This window comes from Malaclemys terrapin, chromosome 2 (genome assembly GCF_027887155.1).
Source record: "Malaclemys terrapin pileata isolate rMalTer1 chromosome 2, rMalTer1.hap1, whole genome shotgun sequence".
In the NCBI taxonomy this organism is placed as follows: Eukaryota; Metazoa; Chordata; order Testudines; family Emydidae; genus Malaclemys; species Malaclemys terrapin.
The window spans coordinates 66,767,827-66,792,372 of NC_071506.1; the positions used below are offsets into that span (position 1 = coordinate 66,767,827).

The window sequence follows — 24,546 nt, forward strand, 5'->3', positions numbered from 1 at the left end:
TAACACAGCTCAGCTGACTCAAGTCCCACTAACCCTGCACTTAAACTGCGGTGCAGACTCACCCAAAGTGGCCACTGACTCTCCCGCCTGGCTTTATAATACCCCCACCCCCGCTGCGGGCGATAGTTGGGGGGAAGGGGGCACACTGGAAACTGCCCCACATCGAGGCACCACCCGCTCCTGCTCTCTGCCGCAGACCCCTCCGTGCCCGCCCCCACCCGCTGCCGGCTGCAATCCCCGGCCAAGCGCCCTCGTTGGGTCCGGGCTGCTGGCGGGCAGCGGCCCGGGCGGGGCGGGGCGGCCGCGTGGGGGTGGCGTGGCGGGGGCCGGGGAGCTATTTACCCCGCTAGCGCGCGCGCTCCGCCCGGCACTGGACGGAGCCCGCGCGCCTCAGGGAGCTGTCCGCGCGGTGAGTGGGGAGCGGAGTTACACAGTCTGCGGGACGGGGAGGTGCCGGGGCTCCCTCCAGCCGCCCGCAGCCAGGCGGCGGCTTCCCCAGTGGCGCTGCGCTGCAGCTTCGGGGCGGGCTTCTCCCCCGGCTCGCGGCGCTTCCCGGGATGGCCGGGGCCCGAGGCGGCGCAGTGCAGGACAAGGGGGAGCCACCCGCCCAGGCTGCCGCCGCCGAGCGAGCGCTCCCGCGGGGGAGACTACACGCTGGCGGGTGGAAATCAGCCCCTCCCGTCTGTCGGCAGGGGGGGCGGAGGAGCGGGTTGTGGGGAGTTGTCCGCTACGGATCTGAAAGGAGGGGGCAGGAAAACTTGATCTTTCCAGTGCTTTACAATTGTGCATGCAGTTGGTGCGAACGTGTGGCTTGTGGGATCTCCTGGGCTGGGAGGAAAACTGGCTGTAGGCTCTGTGAAATACAATAGCTACAGCAGCTGCGATTCTGTCAGAAGACAGTGAAAAGTGTGCAGAGAACTAACAAACACCTTGTAGCTTTCAGTGGTACCTTAAAATCGCGTTTCGCTGCCTTGTACAAGGGAGATCTTCCGTCCCCTCACTCCATAAAGTACAGGTCTTAGAAATGCAAAATCTGAAAAGTGCTTTTAGCCTTAGGCATAGTAGCGAGCAGTCCCCCGTAGATCTCGCTTTGGACTACTATTTTTCATATATATCCTCTATCTGTCATTACAACATTGTAAACAAAATCCGCATAAGCCTTGGAGGGTTGAAAATTATTCACAAAAACGTTTGTACATATTTAATGGCCACTGCAACAGATAAAAGAAAGAGGGGAACCAATACTGTTCTTTTCTTACATATGTGGTCACTGCTTAGGTCTTGTCGATTGTTTTTAAAAAATATTGTTAGTACTCCTTTTTACTGTATGATGTCATAGTAACTCATAACTTGCTATACCGAGATTTTTAACTGGATTTAAAAGGACAGAGACAAGTAATTTTTTCTTAGTTCATAATTCCCATTCAAAATAATGCACAGGTTTTCACAGTAAGGGTAATTAACTATTGGAATAATTTACCTAGGGACTTGGTGGATTCTCTATCACTTAGTCTTTACCTCTTGATGGGATATTTTTTAAAAACATATGCTATAATTCAAACAGAAATTATCTGCTGGATGCAGTAATTGCTAGGTAAAATAGGGCTTGTCTTATGCAGGTCAAATTGGAAGATCATTATATTATGATGATCCTTTCTGGCCTTGTCATCTATGGGGGAAAAAAACTTATTTCCCAAATTTACTGCTTTGTTCCATTTGGCAAACATTATTTTCCATCACATCTTGACTGATGCTGGAAAGGGTGAGATTTCACCCATTTGTTCAAAGTAACTACAAAAATCCAAGATAGTTTTATCACTAACTAACTATATAGCACTGTCTGTTTACACACGGCAACTTCAGAAGTGAAATGTGCCAAATTTATAACAGATCCCTAGAATTAAGAACCTACAATTTAAAGGCACAATAGATATGTACAAGAGAGAACAATATAAAGGAAACAGAATGATGTGATGTCATAATAAAATTGTAAGACTGTAATTCTGTGCTGCTCAGGAGCATTGGTGCACCTTACCACAACATAAAACACTGGGTGTGATTTTTTTAAAATCTAGGGCTCCTGGGTACTATGAAAATACAAATAATGATATCAATGGAAAATTTGCAGTGTTTGGACAAATCATTATCTCCTGTGCTTTGAAATTGTGATGCACATTTTCTCTTGGGAGAAGGAAACTTTTTTAGCAGTCTATCTTCTGAGGTTATTGCATTCTGAGTGTTCTGGTGGCTTTCACTCCATTTAAACAAACTACTACAAAAACAATCTATTATTTGGCAGAAATGTGAACAATTACACAAAATGTGTGTATACAAAAGCCCACTTTATATATATATATATCTATATATCTATATATATATATATATATGGGCTTTTGTATACACACATTTTGTGTAATTGTTCACTATATATGTAATTATAATGTCATTTAATATACATTAAATGACATTATAAGCAATGGAAAATGGAGTGTTGGAACAAAGTGAATAGGAGATTTGTGGGATCTTGCTCCTCTGGCCTAAGCAATCTTTAGCAATTGGCACTATACCGTGACTTCCTAGGAAAATACAAGAAAAATATATAGCAATAAAATGCATTTTTGCAGAAAAGAATTGTGACCTATTAACTAACTAGATCCTTAGGGTACAAGCTAATTCTTTTTTTAACTCTAATATCTCTGAAGTTTCAATGCAGCATTTTTGTTTTATCTTTTTAATTAGAAAAATTATTCTTCATATCTGAAAAATCATGTGCAAGTTAAACAGCATCTTGGAGACTCTCGAATTCCTGATTTTATTAGGATATTACTACTTTGAGGCTTTCATTCTGTTTATTTGTCCTCCATGTAAAAAGAATGTTGCTGGTGAAATAGTGCTTATTACAGGAGCTGCAAATGGGATTGGAAGGCAGATTGCCTTAAATTTTGCTCGTCTTGGGGCTACCCTGGTTTTCTGGGACATTGATGAAGAAGGTAACAAAGAGACGATTAAACTAGCCAAAGAAAATGGAGCCAAAGGAGTTTATGCCTACAGGTGTGACTGCAGCAATAGGGAAGAAGTCTACAGAGTGGCAGATCAGGTAATATTTTACATTGCTTTTCTTTCCAGTTTAATACTGTATCTGATTAAAAGTTATCTCTTTCAAAGAATTAGTTTTAGAAGCAGAAATGTTTGGTAAAGGGGATTTACCACTTATATCCATTTATTGCAATTTAACAAAAAAAATTGAAGGTATTTGTAAATGCTTAACCTATTTTTTGTAATAAAATAATTGGGTTTGATCTAATATACTGTAGATACTGAAATAGTTTTCCCTCTAAAGGAAAATAGTTGCTTCAAATCAAGACCAGGGTAAAGCATATGGTTGTAGTTGACTTCACACGTTCATTGCTGAGCCTCAAAATTTGCAAATGTTACTGAGAAACAGTAAAGAGCTTTTTCTGCCATTTGTCCATGTGATCAGTGAATTATAGTTAAGTAAGGATGCCTTGGGATATAACCATTTCAAAAAAGCAACCAGGAGGGTCTCATCCAAGTTTTCCTGATGTACAATTTGGACTTATTCTTCACTCATAGTAAGCTGGAAAATAAGACATCATAGGATCTCACTACAAACTTAACTTTTGTTGCCCTATCTTAAGTAAACACAGTTTTGTCAACAAAAGTCAGGTTTCGTCAACAAAACAGTGGCGGTGTGCACACTGGAATGTTCCTTCTTCCGACAAAACTCTCCTGCTTGGCCAACAAAATAAAACTACCTCAACGAGAGGCATAGAGCTTTTTGCAGCAAAATTATATTGACAGAGTGTCAATGTAGACATCACGCTTGATTACGTCACTGTAAATGGCCTCTAGGAGATGTCCCACAATGCTCATCCTGATCACTCTGGTCAGCAGTTTGAACTCCGCTGCCCTGCACTCAGTTACACAGGCTTCTGTCCCTCCCCCTTTAAAGTCCCAGGAATTTTTGAAATTCCACTTCCTGTTTGCTTAGTGTGGAGAGCTCACATTGCATCTGCCCAGCTGACCATTGAAGCTCCATGCAGCAAACACTCTCCTGCTTGGAGCACACCTGAGTTGTTGGATCTGCTGACACTGTGGAAAGAGGAGGCTGTGCAGTCCAGCTCCGCTCTAGCTGTAGGAACTTCGATACCTACGGTCAGATTTCTCATGGCTTGTTGGATAAAGTCTATGCAGCTGTGCTGTGTGAAGATAAAGGAGCTGAGGCAGGTGTACCAAAAGGCAAGGGAGGCAAACCATCACTCTGATGCTGTGCCAAAAACCTGCCACTTCTATAAAGAGCTGGATGCTATCCTTGCTATCCACCACCAGGAGCTGTGTGGATACTCAGGATGGGCTGGAGGTAGTGGGCAGTGGACTCAACCCCAAGGATGAAGTTGTGAATGAGGAGGTCAAGTTGGAGGACAATGTGGAGAACATGGCAGGATCGTCCAGTGGTGTGGCAAGTCCGGAACTCTTTTTCCACTCCAGAGGGATCTAGCCAGTCCCAGCAGTCCATCTCTGGCGTGCATGATGCAGGAGAGGAGAGCCCTGGTAAGTGATGTTTTTGAATTGATGCTGTTCAGTTATATGAGGTCAAGCTGTCCTTTGCTCTGTATAATCTAAAAGTGGGTGAAAGGATAGCAACATACAAGATTAGCTGTGTTTGAGTGTGCTCCACATTCCCCTGTGCAGCTAAGCAGTGCGGCGGAACAGTGTGTTAATGCACACAGAGATTTCATGGGAAGCTTCCAGAGAGATCTCTAGGAAACTTTCCTGGAGGCACTTGACAATCCTCTGCTGAAGATTCCTTGGCAGAGCTGCTTTGTTCCTTCCCCCATTGTAGAAAATTTCCCTTGGCAATCACTTGTGCAGGGACCAAAGTGGCACACAGGCGAGCAGCATAGGGCCTGGGTCTGAAGTTGACTCATGCAGAATTTACAATATTGTCCCTAGTCGCGTGCACTGATCCCCTTAAAAAAAACACCTAGACCCTGTGCTCTATCTTGAATGCCCAACTCCCACCCAGGCCGAACTCACCATTTTTAGGGTATTCGTCAAGATGTATGCTTGCCAAGGGACATAAGAAAGTGATTCATATGTTAAGAGGTGTATTTTACTATAATGATTCAATGCTGGGCATGAACTAACCATCATGCTTCTGTGTATTGTTTCTTGTGCTTCTGCAGATGTGGACTTCAGGGGAACCCACTGTACACCAGCGGAGTCCCTCTGCCAGATAAGGAAGCGACCAAAGTGGAGCAAGGCGGACATGTTCCGAGAGGTGCTCCAATCCTCAGAGGCCAAAATAAGAGAACACAGAGAGTGAAGAGAGACTCTGAAGGAAAAATTTAAAATAGAAAGGCAGGACAGAAAGGAGAGTGAGGCACGCATTGTAAAGGGCCAGGAGTGGATGATAAAAGTCATGGAGGATCAAACAGAGAAGTTCCTAATCACGCTTGAGATCGAACACATGTGTGCTCGCCCCGCCTGCAGCCAATACAGAACTGCTTCCCATACTTTCCAAACTCCTCCCACACATTCTTTGCAACTTTCTGGAACGTCTCAGTACCCCGTTCACTCCACCCCTTCGGACAGGTTCCAAAATGACAGCTGGACTTACACACAGCTATGAGAGCCTACGCTGCCCTGCACTGTTACCTCCCTTCCCACCAATCCTTTTGTGTGTGTTGTTAATTGGTATTTCATAAAAACAAACTCTCTGAAAGATAGCCAATCTTTATTTGTCTCCCACACAGGTGGTTTCTACTGGTCATAATACATAGTGGCTGTTTGATCATATGCTCACTACAAATCCCAGTTTGGAATCCTCAGTTTTCATGCAAGGCAGCAAGTTAATAAAGCATGGCAGAGTGCTGTATAGAAAGACACATTACTGGTATTCATTATCAAAATGTTGCCTCCAAAGCCTCCCTGATTTGAATAGCCCCCGTTGTGCCCCTCTAGTAGCCCTGATATCTGGCTGATCAATTAAGCAGCAAGGCAATCCACCTCTGCACCCCGGGGGGAACTTTTCACCCTTCGCCTCACAACTATTATGGAGCACGCAGCAGGTTGCTATGACCATGGAAATGTTTTCCTCATTTAGGCCTAACCTGCCATAAAGGCAGCGTCCGCGCACTTTTAATCTGCCAAAGGCACATTCCACTGTCATTCTACACCTGTTCAGCCTATTGTTGAAGCACTCCTTGCTGCTGTCCAGTTTTCCCGTGTAAGGCTTCATGAGCCATGGAAGTAAGGGGTTCGCTGGGTCTCCCAGGATCACTAAGTCCTTTCAACATCCCCCACTGGAATCTTCTGGTCTGGAAAAAAAAGTCCCTGCTTGGAGCTTTCTGTAAAGGCCAACGTTCTTGAAGATTCGTGCATCATGGACCTTCTCGGACCATTCCGCGTTAATGTCAGTGAAACACCCATGGTGATCCACAAGCGCCTGCAATACCATAGAGAGAAGTACCTCATCTATTGGTCCAGGGCCAAAATTGGAATGTGTGCGTCATCTATCACCCCTCCGCAGTTAGGGAATCCCATTGTCGCAAAGCCATCCACTATTTCATGCACATTGCCAAGAGTCGCAGTCCTTCGTTGCCAGATGCAATTAATGGCCCTGCACTCTTACGTTAGCACAGCCCCATGGTCAACTTTCCGACTCCAAACTGATTCGGGACCAACCAGTAGTAGTCTGGAGTTGCCAGCTTCCACACAGCAATCGTCACGCACTTCTCTACCGAGAGGGCAGCTCTCATTTTTGAGTCCTTGCGCCACAGTGCTGGGGTGAGCACCTCATACTGTTCCTGGAAGGTGGCTTTCCACATCCAAAAGTTCTGCAGCCACTACTTGTCATCTCAAATCTATGTGATCCCAATGATGTGATCCCACCACTTAGTGCTTGTTTCCCAAGCCTACCCTGTTTCCCCAAAAATAAGACATCCTCCGAAAATAAGGCCTACTTACAGTTTTGCCTCTCGTTGTAATATAAGGCATCCCCCCGATAATAAGACCTCCCCGATAATAAGGCATCCACCGATAATAAGGCATTTTTCATTTCTGAAAAATAAGACATCCCCTGAAAATAAGACCTAGCGCATCTTTGGGAGCAAAAATTAATATAAGACACTGTCTTATTTTCGGGGAAACAGGGTAGAAGTGACGGTCCACCATGCTCAACTGCTCCGTGAATGCCAGAAGTAATCTGGTATTGTTTCTTTTCATGGCAGCAGGTCAGGCAACTCTGATTCCTGTTCAGAGTGGGAGCTCCTGATATACTGCATGACCATCTGCAATGTGTTCATAACAGTGATTTCAACAGTAGAGAGCAGTGCGGGATCCATCCTTTCAGACAGAGAAATGCCACGAAACACAGTCAACCCCATTCATCTCACATCAAGTTGTTGATAAACAACTACTCTCAACTATGCACATCATAACTAGGACAATTTGACCAGCCCCAGTACCATGGCTTCCTGTGTTAAGTAACATCGCTTCTCCTCACATCCATTGTGAGGATGCTACGTACAAAATGGTTGCAAAGATCAGGCAAACCCAAGCCTATCACTTTACACGGACCTCTTCCAGTGCCCAAGAGTGTGCTTATTGTTGAGGCTCCCGTTGTCGGCCTACTTGACACTATTTTCTCTGTGATGTCAGTGTGGAATGAAGAATGTTCTGCCATTGACATCAGAAACCAGTCTCTTATAACTAACTTGACTACATGTGTATCTGGCTTTGATTTGCCATTCTGCTCATGGGCCCTTCTAAACCAATTTTGAATAAGCCTGGGTCAATGTGCAGCTAGCCTTCACACCTGAGGCCAACGAGAGGATCCCACATGTGGTTGTGGCTAAAGACAGACAACATCACTGATGACTGGATTTGATGGTGATCTGAGGGTTCTGCACTTCACTGATGAGGGCTGCTGCAAATTGGCTTGGCAAGCTCCACATACAATAAGAAGATCATTGGAATAAAATGAAGTAATCAATTAGAGGATTTAACTAAGTACAAATAATCAATCCTTAGAAATTCTAGAGAGCTTTTAAGAAAGTGGCTGTCTATTTGGTTATAAATCCCAACTAAAGAATTTTACCAACTTTAGTCAAATTTACAACTTGGTACCCGTTGGAATCTTAATACTGAAACCAATATTGTATCTGTCTGAACCACATCCTCAAAGCCAATTGTAAAGATTCTTTTTAGAATTCTGTTGCTATGGGGTGGATAATGCTTTCCTCCTTCCATGCCCTAAAGAGACATTATAGTACAGACTCTAACAGAACACTCTTCATAAGCAGAAGGTTGAGAACACTTGCTTACCCGAAATTACAGAATACAATTTCAAGCCAATGTAAGCCAGGACATTTAAATATAGAACACACTTTAATGAGGTTTTATGAGACAACTTTTAGGGCTGTTTAGACCTGAGGAACTTACTTTCTGGTGTCTTCTCTCTTCAGACTTTTTGGGTATTTATACACAGGTGTATGCACACAGCCACATTTTAACACTCTAAAATGAAAATGTAAAAAAAGCTGGGATCTCTACCAGCTAATAAATGCAAAAGACAAAAACAGGAAAAAAGGAAAACTAAGATACTTAAGATAACAAAGGTGTTGTGATCTCTTAAACCCTTGTAGTCTTCTGGACTTTCATAGAGTATGCAGTGTTGTTCTAGCCATGTTGGTACCAGGATATGAGAGCGACAAGGTGGATAAGGTAATGTCTTTTAATGGACCAACTTCTGTTGGTGGAAAAGACAAGCTTTTGAACAGCACAGAGCTCTTTCTGGTGAAGATCTCTGTGCAGCTCAAAAGCTTGTCTCTTCCACCAACATAAGTTGGTCCATTTAAAAATACTACCTCCATTCACCCTGTCTCTTTCATAGAGTATGCAGTCAAGGAACCAGACGATGTTACCAGCACAGCGCTTCTTGCTAGCAAACCTCCTTCAGGTGTAGAGAGACTGATCAAAGGCTGGCATGGCCTGTTAGTTGATGTCTTGACTTCTTCTCCCCAAGGTGGCTGGGTCTTGAGGATTCAGGAACATCAGTCTTCCCTCAGGTGGCTTGTTGACCCAAAAGGTAAAGGCTTCTCAGCCTTACCCTTGATCCTTATGATTTTCAAACTTTGCCTTGCAGTGCCTATCTTTAAGGCCGACATATACATCGAGTGTGAGACCTGTCTTAGAGCCATGCAACTTGGTTCAATCAGGTTTAAATTAGGTTACCCTAAGCTAGCATCTATATTGGGGAAAGTCCCACTTAAATCAACAATTTAAAAAATATTCAGTGTTTCACATGCCACAGAGACTGTTATACTGTGTCCTTCCCCCATGCTTCTCCACCCCTCCAAAAAACCCTGAACACAAGACTTCTTTTGAGGAAGATGACATGGTCTTATCCAGGTGAAAAGATGATATGGAATCACCAGGTTACAAAAAGTTCAACAAAAGTCCTATGAAATTGGCTGATTGAAATGGACTGTAGCAACAATCAGTCACTTAACATTCATCCATCAGTAAATTAAAAGTAATTTTAAACAACTAAGGATCAATGGCGTCATTCATCTTGCAAACAAGACAATTTACAGTAATCTTTCTATTTTGAAACTGGGCTGTACTTCAAACAGCTTATCTTCTCGAATCGTCATCTCGAAGTTACTTTAAAACTTATCAATATCAAACCATTTAAGAAATACAATTTAAAAACTGATATAAAGTCTGAATTTCCATATACTCTATTTCTCTTGTGAAAGCATATACAAAAGTGGCAGTTAAACTGGTAGATGCAATCTTAACATTCGCATTTCCTAACTGACTGCTGAATGTAGTGAGTGGCGTGAATAATGTATTTTTTTTTTGGTTTGCTGGCCATTCTGAAAAAAAATTGTTTTTGTCAAATGACACTTTTCAGCAAATCAAAACATTTAAAAGAGTTGACACCACTTGGTAATGTCGCATTGAAATGTTTTGTTTCATTTTGACCCCAAAAAATCCATTATGATTTGCAGGTATTTTGACAAAAGCAAAGTATTCACAAAACCACTGGACGAGGAGGTGATAGTGTTGCCTCTCTTTATAAGTTTTAGGCCTGTGGTTAAAGCACTCACATGGAAGACCTGTGTTTGTTTTCCTTCTCTGCCTGATATGGAGAAAAGATTTGAACTTGGGTTTCTAGCACTACATGAGAGTGCCCAGCCACTGGACTATTCTGGTGTGGGGCTTTCTCAGTCTCTTCTGTTGAAGCTTTTCCACTTTTCCATTAAATAGTCATTGAGCAAGGATTTCAATTCGGGTCTCCCATATCCTACATGAGTGTCGTAACTACCAGGCTATAGAGTCATTCTCAGTCTCGTTCCCGGGCCCAAAGACTTTTCTATGACTATGAATGACACTGGATACTGTGGATGACAATGGATAGTCATTGGGCCAGAGAAAGTGAGTAAGTATGACTGTATTGCCTGGTACGTAGGGCACTCACCTAAGATGTGGGAGACCCAAGTTGAAGTCCTTCCTCCATGACTATTTAATTATTGATACTAAGGGCTTTTCTTCAAGTGCAGCTGCACCATTGTAGCACTTTAGTGGAGATGCTTCTACACTGACAGGAGAGCTGCTCTTGTCAGCATAGTTAATCCACCTCCCTGAGAGGAGGTAGGTATGTCAAGGGGAGAAGCTCTCCCATCAGTATAGCACTGTCTACCTGGGGGGGTTAGGTCGGTATAACTACATTGCTCAAAGGTGTGGATTTTTCATACCCCTGAGCGACATAGTTATATAGGTCTAGACCTGGCCAAAGTGGAACAGATTTAACAGGTGAGATTAAGAAAGCCCCATCGTCCAGTGGTTATGGTGCTCTCTTGCAATGTGGGATACCCAAGTGCAGATCCCTTCAACACATCATGCAGAGTGTGGAACTGAAGCCAGATTTCTCACATCCTAGGTGAGTGGCCTAATTGCTAGGCTAAAGCTTATAAGGGAAGCACCTCCTCTTCTAGCTACTTTGTCAGTGCTTTGCTTTTGCCAAAATGCCTGAAAATCAAAAGTATGTTTCAACATTATCAAAACATTTAGACTCTTTCAGCTCAGTTGAAACTATTTGGTGAGCTTGACACAAATTCGGAAATAGTTTGGGTCCACCCAAAATGGCATTTTTTTTATGAATAAACTACTCATCTGAAAAATGTCATCCAATGCTAGTAATGATGTTGTTTCTTTTGTTTTAAATGGAATATAAGAATAATCATATGCACACAGTACACATTACCAGGTAAGCTAATATATTGAAATTATCCCAGGTCCATATGAAGTTTTCAACACCTTGACTCTGCCAGCTAAACATAAGGGGATCAAGCACCTTGAATTTTCTGTGTTCCTATGAGCATGAGTTATTCTTAAAAGTACAGACTTAGGGCTTGTCTACATGTGGAACAATGTGTGCTAGAGGGGTGTAATTTCTAAAGTGTACTAACATGTTACGCACTAACTGGCCCACGTAGACCCTGCTGACACAAATTGTACATTCCCTACTGCACATTAATGTAGTGCATAGTTCTCACCAGCAGGGTTTACATGGGCCAGATAGTGTGCAGCACTTTAGAAATCACAATTAAACTACAGGCAGAAATCTGTTCCTTGAAGAGTTTTTTCATACTCAAGTGTTAGAAGTTGGTTGGTAAACTACCATCAATCCATTAACTCCTTTCTAGGCACGTACACTAATTGAAAAGTCATGTGTGAATCTGAAAGTAATCCTCTGAGAGTATAAACTGGTCAGGATGAGGGATTGTCTTTCTCTCTGTTTGTAAAACACCTACCAAATGTAGTCTGCTTCCAGAGTATTGGTAATAAATAGTAATGGCAAATATTCAGGCAGTACATAGAACAGATCACTACATGTTTTTTATAAACGTAAAGCACAAATATCATATAATAGTTTGGTTTTCCCTTCTTTCCTTTCAGGTTAGAAAAGAAGTTGGGGATGTTAATATCCTAGTCAATGATGCAGGCATAGCAAATGTGAAAACATTTCTTGACCTTCCAGATGCTGATATGGAGAAAACTATAAGGGTGAACGTCATGGCCCAGTTCTGGGTAATATATTTTTTCCATGGATAAATGTGAAAGTGTGCTAGCACCCAATTTCTTCAGAAGTGGGCAAAATGTGTTCAACTTAGGTTGTTTAGTATTCAGAAACTCCATTTAGAAATGGAGCATTGTTTGGTTTTGGTTCAACTTGTGACAAATGCCAGACTGAAAAAGTACTAGCTTCCAAGCTCTGCTCCTCTATGAGGTATGATTTGACTAGGAGCAGGCACCCAAACTGTCCTCACCAAAAAATTATGTGCACTGCTGTTAAAAGCAAAACATGACAATGCTCTTTGGTGTAAATCCAAAGGCTTTGTATTGCTAAGTCAAGAAACAGAACTCTCTATAATAGCTGTGACTGCAGTTAGTGGTGATAGAATTCTATTTTTTTTTTTGTCTCATTTCCTATTCTTACCCTTCATAAAACACAAGCGGTTACATATTTAAACTACACTTCCTACACCAGTCTGCAGGACTAGCACATCTGTAACTGGTATTTTTCCTTTGCTTTCCATAAATTTCAAATAGAATTCTGGGTTGTTGTTTTTTTTCTGGTACCATCTGTCCTCAACAGATTTGTACAGATTCTTTATTCTTAGGGTCTGAAAGCACTTTTCAAAGGTTAATAGATAATTGTCCCATTTTAGAGATTTGTGGAGTCAGGGAAAGACACAAAGTGGTGAGGTGTCAGCTTTTGAAAAGTGTCGTCTAACTCAGGTGCATATTTTTAGAACTCTGGATGCGACTTGCAAAACAGCTCAGTGTGCTGAGTGCTTTTTTAAAAAAAAAAAAATCTGGCCACTTATTTTGGTGTTTGAATGGGAGCTGATCTGTTTTGAAAATCTGACCCCATTTTTAGGTGCTGAGGTCCTTTCGAAAATCTGTACCCTAATGCCTGATCTTCCGAGTTGCTGAATACTCATAATTTCCATTGACTTCAGCTGGAGTTTTCCAGAAATCAGACCACAGGTGTGTCAAGCTGAGCACCCAAAAACGGAGGCACTCATAATTAAACAACAAAATTGAAAATTTAGCCTTAAGTGACTTGACTTTTGTTGGACAGGAAATCATTAGCCACAACTGACCCCATACAGTCTTGTAGCTGAAGTCATCCCAATTTAAAAAAAAAGACTGAAAACATAAGGGGCTTAACTGTGAATAAGGATGATGAGCTTGGGGCTAAGACACTGGACTGAGACTTGAGGCAATCTGGGTTAAATTCCTGGCTCTTTTACAGATGTCCTGTGTGAAATATTTAATGATAGTTTAATGTTCAATGCTTAATGAAAGTTAGCATTACTAAGAGATGTTTGAAGCAGCTTTCTGCTTTGTAGGCAACAGGTTATTAGGGTACAGTCATTCACTTGCCCTAGGATCTGCCCCACTTCTCAGTTACATTCCACCTGTCATAATTAATTCACAGTCACAATGGTGTGTGGGAATGAGTGGATGTGTGGATATTGAATAGCTATTCATTATATTTAAACAATTAGGATACGTCTTGGACATAAGCAGAAGTTTGCATACCAATTCCTTATCACATGGCACTTTCTTGCGTCTTGTTTTCGAGAACATCTGTTTGCGATTATCATCAAATTGGTGCAAGACACATACATACTGAACTGGCATCTTCTATATTACTTCAAGATCAAGGTGCCAAGTCATTGGTGCACAATGAACTATAGCTGACATGCTGGAGTGGCCCAGGGCTGAGTAGAGGAGTCACTGATCCAAAAGATGCTAACCATGCAGAAAGAAGGTGGGGCTCTCTCACATCACACAACACCCAAAGTTGTATCATGCTTTGTTCCCTGGACCAGACATCCAAAGAAGAAGAGGTGAAAGACTCTGACCGCCAGCTAAACCAAGCCTGAAGTCTACAGCTGAGAAAGATGAAACCAGACTTTCCTCACGACATGCAAAAGAATTCCAAGCTACATTTTATCAATAAACATAGTTCCAAACTAAGACCAATCATATGAGCTAAAGACTTTGAGAAGAAGTTATGAAAATCCTTCTGAAGAGCAATTCAAGGACACTCAAATCGCTCCAGTGCCCATTAGTGTGTGTGTGTGTGTGTGTGTGTGTGTGTGTGTGTGTGTACGCATGTGTGTTGCAACTACCCCTCAAAGTAGACCCTAAACCCCTAAGTGTTATCTAACATGAAGAGATCCTGGGTCATAGCAGCTTTAGAATGACACCGGTTTAAGTATAGGTCTCTAGAAAACATTCTATATCTGTGTATGACTGGCAGAAAAATGCAGGTATTGTGTTCAAGTGGGGAGGGGAAATAGAGTAAATAAACAGAAGCTTGATGTGATTTCTGTGAACACGAAGCTTAGCAGGAGAAAGCAACCAGAGGAAGAAGTGACTAAGAAACCATTTTAAGAGCTGTACTTCCTCAAAATAAAGACAAGAAATAGCCTCTGCCTTTAATGGAACCTTCGCTAAAGGGTTAAAATAAAAGGTAATAGCTTCTCCCATTAACCTTCCTGCAAAATCTTAACAGAATTGTTTTCCTTAACTTGTTCACTGGCAAAGTAGGTAAATTGAACCATTGAATTACTGATTGTTTGTTTTAATTACAGCCTTAATTTGACTGTTGCATTATACCATTGTAAGTTAAGTTAGGAAAACTTTAACTTAAATTAGCTTGTGACATATGTTGCTTAAATTCATATTTATTCTATAACTGCTTGCTTAGTCTTTTAATACATGTATAGAAGGTGCACCAAACTGGTTTATTTCTCACAGCTTCAATCCAAAGTAACCTGTATAGAGGTAAAAATCATTAAATGTTATTCCTGAGCCCCTCCTATATTTTAATTACTTAAAATAACACCCTATTTTCCCTATAATGAGAAGTTACTTAACTTCTTTTTACATCAGTTCCCAATAATAAAATAGGGATAGTAATACTTCCTTTCCCCTGTGCTTTTGTATCTTATCTATTTAGATTGTAAGAGACAGATTTTCAAAGGTTTTAGGAACAATAGGTGCCTAGTGAGATTTTCAAAAATAGCTAAGCAAGTTACATATGCTCCTAGTAGGCACTTAGCCAGTTTTGAAAATTCCAGTAGTCATCTGTTTGTACCTTTTAGACACCTAAATACCTTTGAAAATCTAGTCCCAAGTTATTTGCGCAGGGACTGCCTCTCACTATGTGTTTGAACAGTACCTAGCACAATGGGCCTGGGTCTTGACTGGGATCTGTAGGTGCTACTGTAATAAAAGTTGTTAATAATAAAGTAATAATACTCAAGCTGCATATTTTTCCATTACTGCTCTAACTTCCCATTCTCTATATTTAATTCACTTGCAAGTAAGATTTAATTAACTATCTTATTCCCAATGCATCCCTGCCTCCTTAGAGTTGGCAGACACCTTTAGAAGACACAGACTGAGATCTTCCCTTGCATTGGAGACACATTGTAATGTGAAAACCTACACAAAATACATGGCTATGGTGGCTTTGGGGCCACAAGCCAATCACCCCAGCACAGGGGATCCTCCAGTGACTTAGAATTGGTGTAACAGCTCCTACAGCAGCCCATCCCTGCCCTGATCCACACCGTAACAGCCCTCTGGGAATTAATGAGGTCGATAGTACTATCAGTAACTTTACTTCTGAGTTCACTAGTACTGAAGCCATTTGCACTTCCCATTCAAGAGTTTTCTCTCGTTCTGGGCCAATGATAATTATGACTTTGTCTGCATTAGAGCTGGAAGGTGTAAATATCAGCTTGAGGAGACATACCCTTGCTAGTTCCGATGAAGCTAGCATCCTAAAAATAGAGCATAGCTGAGGCGGTGTGGGGAGCGGGATGGGCAAGCCGATCCACACATGTACATGTCTGAGATGCTTAATGTGCTCAGGGCAACTCTCCCTTCCCACTTCTCACACCAACATGGCTACACTCTATTTTTAGCACACTAGCTCAATGAGAGCTAGTGTGGGTATGTCTCAAGGTGGAATTTACACTTCCAGCTCAGTGAGAAGCTGCCACTGGGGGAAAGCATGCTGTATAGTTCCAAGCTTGTAGCCCTCCAGAGATAAAATGTTGTGACAGCAGTAGCTGAAACAATGTGGACAGTGAATGCCTTTGATAGAGAAGCTAATTGTGGTGGCTTTATGTGCACATAGAAAGGAAAGGGAAAGGAGAGAGACACCAAGCAACTTCACAGATGTGCTAATATTGTTTTCAGTAGAGAACTCTCTCATCTCTCAGCATTCTCCTGCCTGTAGAGACAAAGCAAAACACTCACTTATCCACCTTCAGTGCTTGGTTTCCAGTAATGAAAGATCCAGTACTCTACAGAGCCTCATTGCAAACAATTCCTTCTCAGAATGTTTCTGCAGGTACCAGGTGGGGAAGAAAATACCTGGAGAATTTGGCCAATTGAGGCACTGGGATTTTGGCAGATTATTAATTCACAAGATTTTCTTCCACAGGGAAAAATCCTGGTCACTGCACAAAGCCTGAGTAATTGAAGAAGCAGAGATTACTTTACAGATTCCATGAGACCAGCATGGGTCACCTCCTCCCCAGACAATGCAAATCTCCTTACTCTGTGCCTCTCTTCCTCCACCCCTTTGTGCTGGACTGCAGAGCACAGCTCCCCAGCATGTCAGACTCGTGGATGCTCTATGCTGGGTCCTATAATACTACTTCTTCCAACATATGCAGAGGGTCCACACTGATTCTGCGGCTGTCACTGACCTCCATGGCCCTGGAGAAGCTGATGGAGAGGATTTGCCAAAGAGTGCTTACTTTACAAAGAAGAATGAGTCATAATTAATAATCGCAAGTTTCAAAGCACTCTGTACCTATTTAACTTTGGCGTGCTTGCTCTGACAGAGCACTTTTTATTTTGGTTATAGATAATCCAACCTGTGTCTTCCTGTATTGGAAGCCAACCCTCATGTTTCAAAGTTCTGGAGAGGGGTTATGCAAAGTGTTCTGCTTTGTCTCCACCTGCTGGAAAATAGAGAAATGAAACAGGGCAGAGTGTAACTGAATCTGTTAGTGATTGTGGAAAATCATCTGTGACTACCAGGTTCCTCTATTTGATTGATATTTAAGGGCAAAATGAAAAATAGCTTTATTACACTTAGAAGCTTTTACTCAGAAGGTTGCTATGACTGAGATCTTCATGGGTAGGAAAATTATAGCCTCATATAAGTGAGTGGCAGGCACCACCAATTTGGTCGACTTAATGTATCCTATCTTGACACATCCACATTGTACATAATTTAAAAGCTTATTATGTCTACTTAAATATGAAGAATGATGTGGCGCTGTCAAGTGGTGCTGGTACCATAGCAACAGGATCAATAATGACACCATAAACACGGTAAATTCATAGATTCATAGATTCTAGGACTGGAAGGGACCTCGAGAGGTCATAGAGTCCAGTCCCCTGCCCTCATGGCAGGACCAAATACTGTCTAGACCATCCCTGATAGACATTTATCTAACCTACTCTTAAATATATCCAGAGATGGAGATTCCACAACCTCCCTCGGCAATTTATTCCAGTGTTTAACCACCCTGACAGTTAGGAACTTTTTCCTAGACCTCCCTTGCTGCAGTTTAAGCCCATTGCTCCTTGTTCTATCCTTAGAGGTTAAGGTGAACAAGTTTTCTCCCTCCTCCTTATGACACCCTTTTAGATAGCTGAAAATTGCTATCATGTCCCCTCTGTCTTCTCTTTTCCAAACTAAACAAACCCAATTCTTTCAGCCTTCCTTCATAGGTCATGTTCTCTAGATCTTTAATCATTCTTGTTGCTCTTCTCTGGACCCTTTCCAATTTTTCCACATCTTTCTTGAAATGCGGTGCCCAGAACTGGACACAATACTCCAGCTGAGGCCTAACCAGAGCAGAGTAGAGCGGAAGAATGACTTCTCGTGTCTTGCTCACAACACACCTGTTAATACATCCCAGAATCATGTTTGCTTTTTTTGCAACAGCATCACACTGTTGACTCATATTTAGCTTGTGGTCCACTATAACCCCTAGATCCCTTTCTGCCGTACTCCTTCCTAGACAGTCTCTTCCCATTCTGTATGTGTGAAACTGATTTTTCCTTCCTAAGTGGAGCACTTTGCATTTGTCTTTGTTAAACTTCATCCTGTTTAACTCAGACCATTTCTCCAATTTGTCCAGATCATTTTGAATTATGACCCTGTCCTCCAAAGCAGTTGCAATCCCTCCCAGTTTGGTATCATCCGCAAACTTAATAAGCGTACTTTCTATGCCAATATCTAAGTCGTTAATGAAGATATTGAACAGAGCCGGTCCCAAAACAGACCCCTGCGGAACCCCACTCATTATACCTTTCCAGCAGGATTAATAACAACTCTCTGAGTACGGTTATCCAGCCAGTTATGCACCCACCTTATAGTAGCCCCATCTAAATTGTATTTGCCTAGTTTATCGATAAGAATATCATGCGAGACGGTTTGAAAATTGACCAGTTTGAAATATTTGCATTCGTTTCTGTTAGCTTAATGACACTATGTATTATTTCAAGACATAAAACTGGATTTCTTTGTGGCTTCAAAGCATCACAACAACAGTTTAAAGAGTAAAACAAAATCTAATAATAAATTTGTACAGATACAATTTGACATTTCTAGTTATCATTATCATCATGATCTCTCTCAAGAGTATGTGAGTTACCACAGTTTTATTGCCTTGGCAAGTACACAGTTCTGTGCAAGAAAGATTTTCTGACTACAGACATAGATGATTGTGCACCAAACCCTACTGGTACAGGCACTGATAAGGTCTTTTAGAAGCTCAGGTGCCTTTGGGCCCATGAAGAATACAGAAAGTAGTTAATCATCCACATTTTTCAATCCATGTTGCAATGACAATCCAATGTCTTGTTTACCTATGTGTGAAGATCACAAAACAAAGATTTGGATAAGACGCTCCTTTGAGATGCTCTTCAAAACTGTCCTCAAATGGTGAGGAGTTTGGCCCGTGACTTGTCCTTTTTTGATGGCTAGATTCAGATCTCTGTGAGTCTCCTCCTGTCCTTTCTCACTCTGATCATACAGCACTGCTACCAACTTCTCTAATGAAGAAATTGTCCGTCACTCTCTCCCTATTTGGCAAGATCTCTGAAGAAGTCCGCTTCCTTTGTTTTGACAACATTAAACACAGATTTTTTTTTTCCTCCCTATACCAGTTAGGGATGACACAGTCACCTCCTGTTAATGCATGTAAAGCATGAAGTATGTTGCAGAAGTCAGGAGTGTGTGCATCACAAATTGCATGTGCAGATATAAAGTTACACTTGTCCAATGTGCTGGTAATGGTGCCTGTTTCAATCCACATGTTATCCATGTGTTCCATTTTTGGAAAGTAGTGAACAGAAAAGTCCAAAACATCTGTATCAGGTGACATAATTACTAAGAGATCCAAAAGCTGTACTGGCACATACACATGAAGAGTGTCCTTGTGTCCACCTCCTCTTGAGTACTTTGCAAACTTGGGCTTCTTCGATACTTCTACTTTGCTACTTCACTATTGGAAAAGCCTCCAGCAAGAAGGAGTGTTTGTGTTGTATGTGTCTACACTCTCAGCTGCATTTTGAACCATACATTCACAGAGGAATTTTACAAGTGACTGCTTGTTGGATGCCATGTTTAGAAACTTTTTCCATAGATGTACAGGACATCCACCAATCGCCTGATATTTCTTGCAGCCAACCTTAGATCATAGAATCATAGAATATCAGGGTTGGAAGGGACCTCAAGAGGTCATCTAGTCCAACCCCCTGCTCAAAGCAGGACCAATTCCCAACTAAATCATCCCAGCCAGGGCTTTGTCAAGCTGGGCCTTAAAAACCTCCAAGGAAGGAGACTCCACCACCTCCCTAGGTAACGCATTCCAGTGTTTCACCACCCTCCTAGTGAAATAGTTTTTCCTAATATCCAACCTGGACCTCCCCCACTGCAACTTGAGACCATTGCTCCTTGTTCTGTCATCTGCCACCACTGAGAACAGCCAAGCTCCATCCTCTTTGGAACCCCCCTTCAGGTAGTTGAAGGCTGCTATCAAATCCCCCCTCATTCTTCTCTTCTGAAGACTAAACAATCCCAGTTCCCTCAGCCTCTCCTCATAAGTCATGTGCTCCAGACCCCTAATCATTTTTGTTGCCCCCCTAATCATTTTTGTTGCCCTGTCTGTCAGATCCTGTCTGATGCTGTTTTTTCTGCAATTTTCACAGGGTTACTGTTGTCATATTGGTCAGACTTTGATTGCAGAACTGGCTTTGTCAAATTCTTTTAGGATCTGCCTCAAGTACTCAGCCAGTTCATCACATGTGTGGATCTTGTCTCCAGCCATCACTTGTATGACAGCCATAGCATTTTTGATGTATACTGTAGTTTCTCTGTTGCATGATCTTAGGTCATGGATTCTTTCATCCTGAGCTTTCAGCTGATGTCCTAATTCAGTTTTGTATGTTATTCTCAGTGGTCCATCAGCATGCAAGAGGGACGTAGGCACAGGTCCTATTGAGTGACTAAGAACAGTTGCCATTGAAATATCATCTCTGCATCTTGCTAAGGACAGGGATCTTCAGAAAACAATTTCTGGACTGATAGCTGCTGTGAATGTCCTTCCCTTGCCAGACTTAAATTTGGTTTTCTTGGTCATGTCAGAAAATGTTTTGATACCAGATTAAGTGCCTCTTTTACAAATCTCTCCATTTGTTCTTCACCAACATCTTCTGTTTTCAGTAGAGTCTTATACATCTGATGTTACATATACTCCACTAGATATGTTGATAAGGACCTCTGGATGTGATTCAGGGTCAAATGGGTTTGTCATATTGTTGTGGATATGGTGGTGTGATGGGGCTCCTGCCCCGCACTGGCCCTGAGAGGGTTAAAACCAGCCTAGGGAGGCTGAGTGCAAGGCAGCCAAAGGAGTGGCTGCAGGGGAAACAGCCAATTAGGGTGGTGGCTGCGGACAATTAGGGCGACGACTGGACCAGCCAATCAGGGAGCAGCTGGCCCAAATAAAAGGAAGCTGCAGACCAGACTGAAGAAGTCTGCTGCAGGGAGCCCTAGGGAGACAACTGGCTTCCTAGAGGCAGGGCCGGCTTTAGGCTGATTCCCCAGATTCCCCGGAATCGGCCCCGTGCCTAAGAGGATCCCGCGCCTTAGGCGCCTTTTTAATTTTTTTTTTACTCACTCGGCAGCTGTCTGGGTCTTCGGCAGCACTTCGGCGGCAGGGGGCCCTTCACTCGCTCCAGGTCTTCGGCGGCCCTTCACTCGCTCCAGGTCTTTGGCGGCGGGGGGTCCTACAGTGCCACAGAAGACCCGGAGCGAGTGAAGGACCCCCCGCCGCCGAAGTGCTGCCGAAGACCCGGGCCGCCGCCGGGTATTCGAATCGGGCCCCGCAGTTCCTAAAGCTGGCCCTGCCTAGAGGGTTCCTGGCAGGCTGCCAGGACTTAAAGGCTTGAGGCCCTGGGAAGAGGGCAAAGGAACTGGAGCCAGAGGCAAGAGCAGAAGGAACTGAGGCTGCGGGGAAGTGGCCCAGGGAATAGAGACAGTGAGCTGGAAGGAGGAGGCAGCAGGAAACTGTTGTTTGCAGGGTCCCTGGACCCGGGGCCCGGAGTAGTGGGTGGGCCTGGATCCCTCCACCCCACTAGCTGCTGAAGGAGCAGCCCGGCTGTGAACTGCCTAACTGCTGCGAGGAGCAGCTGGACTCTTATTGGAGGAGTCTCCCGGAATGGGGAGAAACCAGATGGTGACATGGCTGCAGGGCTCTGCCACGAAGCAGACACTGAGAGAAAGGAGCCGTAACGGGTCTGCAGGTGGAGGCGAGGACAGGAGAGCCACCATCACCTGAGGATGCACCTGCTGGGACTGAGCTAATTCCTGAAATGTCCAGCAGGAGGTGCCAGTGTGGTGAGTGACCCCATGACAGGTGGTAAAGCTGTAACATGCTCTTCACCCCCCTCTTCAGTGCAGAGCAAGGACTTGTTTGTGGATTTTGTTTTTCACTACTTTTGTTATATCACTTCTTTCTCTCTCTCATAGTTTTTGCATATTCATAATATGAAGCTATGTATTGTCATCTCTAATACTGATCTATGCATAAGTCAATTAAAAAGCTAGTTTCTAGAATATTTCAAAGGCTAGTACTACATACATAGACAATTACAAATGAAAGCCTTCTACCAGGCAGACTAGAAGCTACACTGTATGTACAAAAGCTTACTAATGGTGAAGCATTGGGAATTCTCGTACAATTATATCTATCCACTCTGCAGTACAGGCTATGGGCACACAGCCTACTGATACTGGTACACAACCTTCAATGTGAGAATGACCTGGTCAGCAAATTTTAATCAAAAATACTGTATAGAAACTTTATAATCTGCAGTGAGATGTTTTCACATCACATATTCTTAATTGTCGAAGTATTTCATGTTAGCAAATTGCAAAGTGTTGATTTTCACCATTTTTGCCACATGCTAAACAGCTTCATCACTTCTGGGGGGAAAAAAAAACTTGCCCATGCAAAACCAATAAAAGTCTTTTATTAAATTTTCATTTGGTAGGTTTGACCAATAAACACCACAGTAAGGTGTTGAAATTAACTTAAACAGTAGCCATGTTGCAGTGTTTCTGGAACAGTGCAAAAAAAAAAATGACACTTTCTCATTCTGGATACCATTGTTTCACCCAGCCTGCAGGCTTACAGCACCACTTGACAGCTTCACATCATACCTCATCTAAATGTATTGTGGCAAAATCAGACCAGACACCTATAAAAGAGTGGTGGAAGGCAGATATATCAGCCCTAGAATGGTAAAGGCCCTTTTCCCTGTGAACTGAAAAGAAGTTGTCAGGTTAGCTAGAGATGCCTGAACCAATTAAGGGCCTCTGGTGATCCTTAAAAAAACCCTCTTCTGGTGTGAGGGAGGGATGAGAAACAAGTTGCAGGAGGACTAGTGCCAGCAGGGAAGCAAGGCTTCTGCTGGGTGGAAGACAGCCCTCCTCCCCATAGGGGAAAAACCCAGGTTAACTTCTGTTTGGGGAAGAACTACTAACAAGAAGTCAGCATAGTGAGGCAACGCCACGGAGAGGGGGCAGGGAAAGGTATTTCTTTTTGCATTGTGAATTTGGTTTTTTGTTTTGCTCAAAAGAGCTCCTCTGGCCTACTCTGAGGCCCACCTTGTAAATATTGAAAAATAGACCAAAGTGAGGAATTAAAAAAACTGCCAGAGTGGGACTGATTTACACCAGCCAGAGGGAGAAACACCAAACCAGCTGAGGTGAAAAGTGTCTTGCCATAGTACATAAAATAAGTTTTCAAATGATGTATAATGTGGGGGTGTTTAGGGTAGACACATTAAAATCCAAAAATATGGCCCTTTTTGGAGAATTGCCGCATGGCTAACAGGCCGCCTCTGCCTGCAACTATCCTCCTTTTGCCTCCATCTGCCTGACAAGTTGGCTTCTAGCTCCCCCTAGTGGATCAATATGACTGGAAAAACCCAATTGAAAACACTTCAGTGAGTCTTGCAAAGTCAAACCAGAAGGAAACACTAAACGGATGAAATAAGAATAATCTATGTGCTGATTTTAGGGAAAAGCTTATTCCTTGAAAAGTCATCATCTTAAGTCTCCTATTTTCAAAAGTGAAGCTTTGAAAAGTAATTGAAGTTGTAAAACCTAATTATAGAATGAACTAATTTTAACTGATGCCTAATTGTGTGGTTTCTTATGTGTTCCATAGACTTGCAAAGCCTTCCTTCCAGCTATGATTGCCTGTAACCGTGGACACTTGGTTAGTATCTCAAGTGGAACTGGACTTATTGGTGCCAATAAACTGACAGGTTAGTGTGCTATAGAGCTATTCTGAATTAATTTAAATGTACACTCAGAGTTAACCATTTTACTTCTGAAATCTCATCCAGATTTTTAAAGGAAAGTTGTCTTAATCTCTTATGCAAAGATAGTATAAACTCATGAAAAGCCTGCAAGTAGTTGTAAAAAATTATGAGCAGATTGAAGGAGAGAACTATGATGATTATACCTGTTTAGCATAAACAAGCCTCCTGCAGGCTTCAAGGACTGGAAAGAGCAATACTCACCATCACAAGCCAATAATTCAATTATTACAGGGGACACAGCGGTGATCTCTGTGGGAACATTGCCTAATATTTCCCATTATCATTTTTCTGACTTTTTGAAAAGAGCTCTGTTGCCTCCATGGTTTGCAACTAGAACTTTATATTTAGTAGGGGGATGTTCCTGGTGTCATAGAGGTGCCTTTTATGATCCCCATGAAAATCCATTCTGATTCAATGAGTTATAAGCTGTTAAAATGCTCCATTTTCCTTTTGTGTTTTTCTCAGTAGAGCTTGCTATTAAAATTCCTGAACAGACCATCC

General features: G+C 42.5%; 1 protein-coding gene across 1 annotated transcript in view; it reads left to right on the forward strand.

The window, feature by feature from the left end:
• Nucleotides 1-376: 376 nt before the first annotated feature.
• The window catches only part of SDR16C5 (short chain dehydrogenase/reductase family 16C member 5), a 34,671-nt gene continuing 10,501 nt past the window's right edge, over nucleotides 377-24,546 (forward strand). Inside the window, exons 1-4 of the mRNA XM_054020235.1 lie at nucleotides 377-409; nucleotides 2,740-3,097; nucleotides 11,992-12,123; nucleotides 23,889-23,988. Of these exons, the coding sequence (XP_053876210.1) occupies nucleotides 2,768-3,097; nucleotides 11,992-12,123; nucleotides 23,889-23,988 (562 nt within the window). The 5' untranslated portion in view covers nucleotides 377-409; nucleotides 2,740-2,767. The remainder of the gene's footprint in view (nucleotides 410-2,739; nucleotides 3,098-11,991; nucleotides 12,124-23,888; nucleotides 23,989-24,546) is intronic.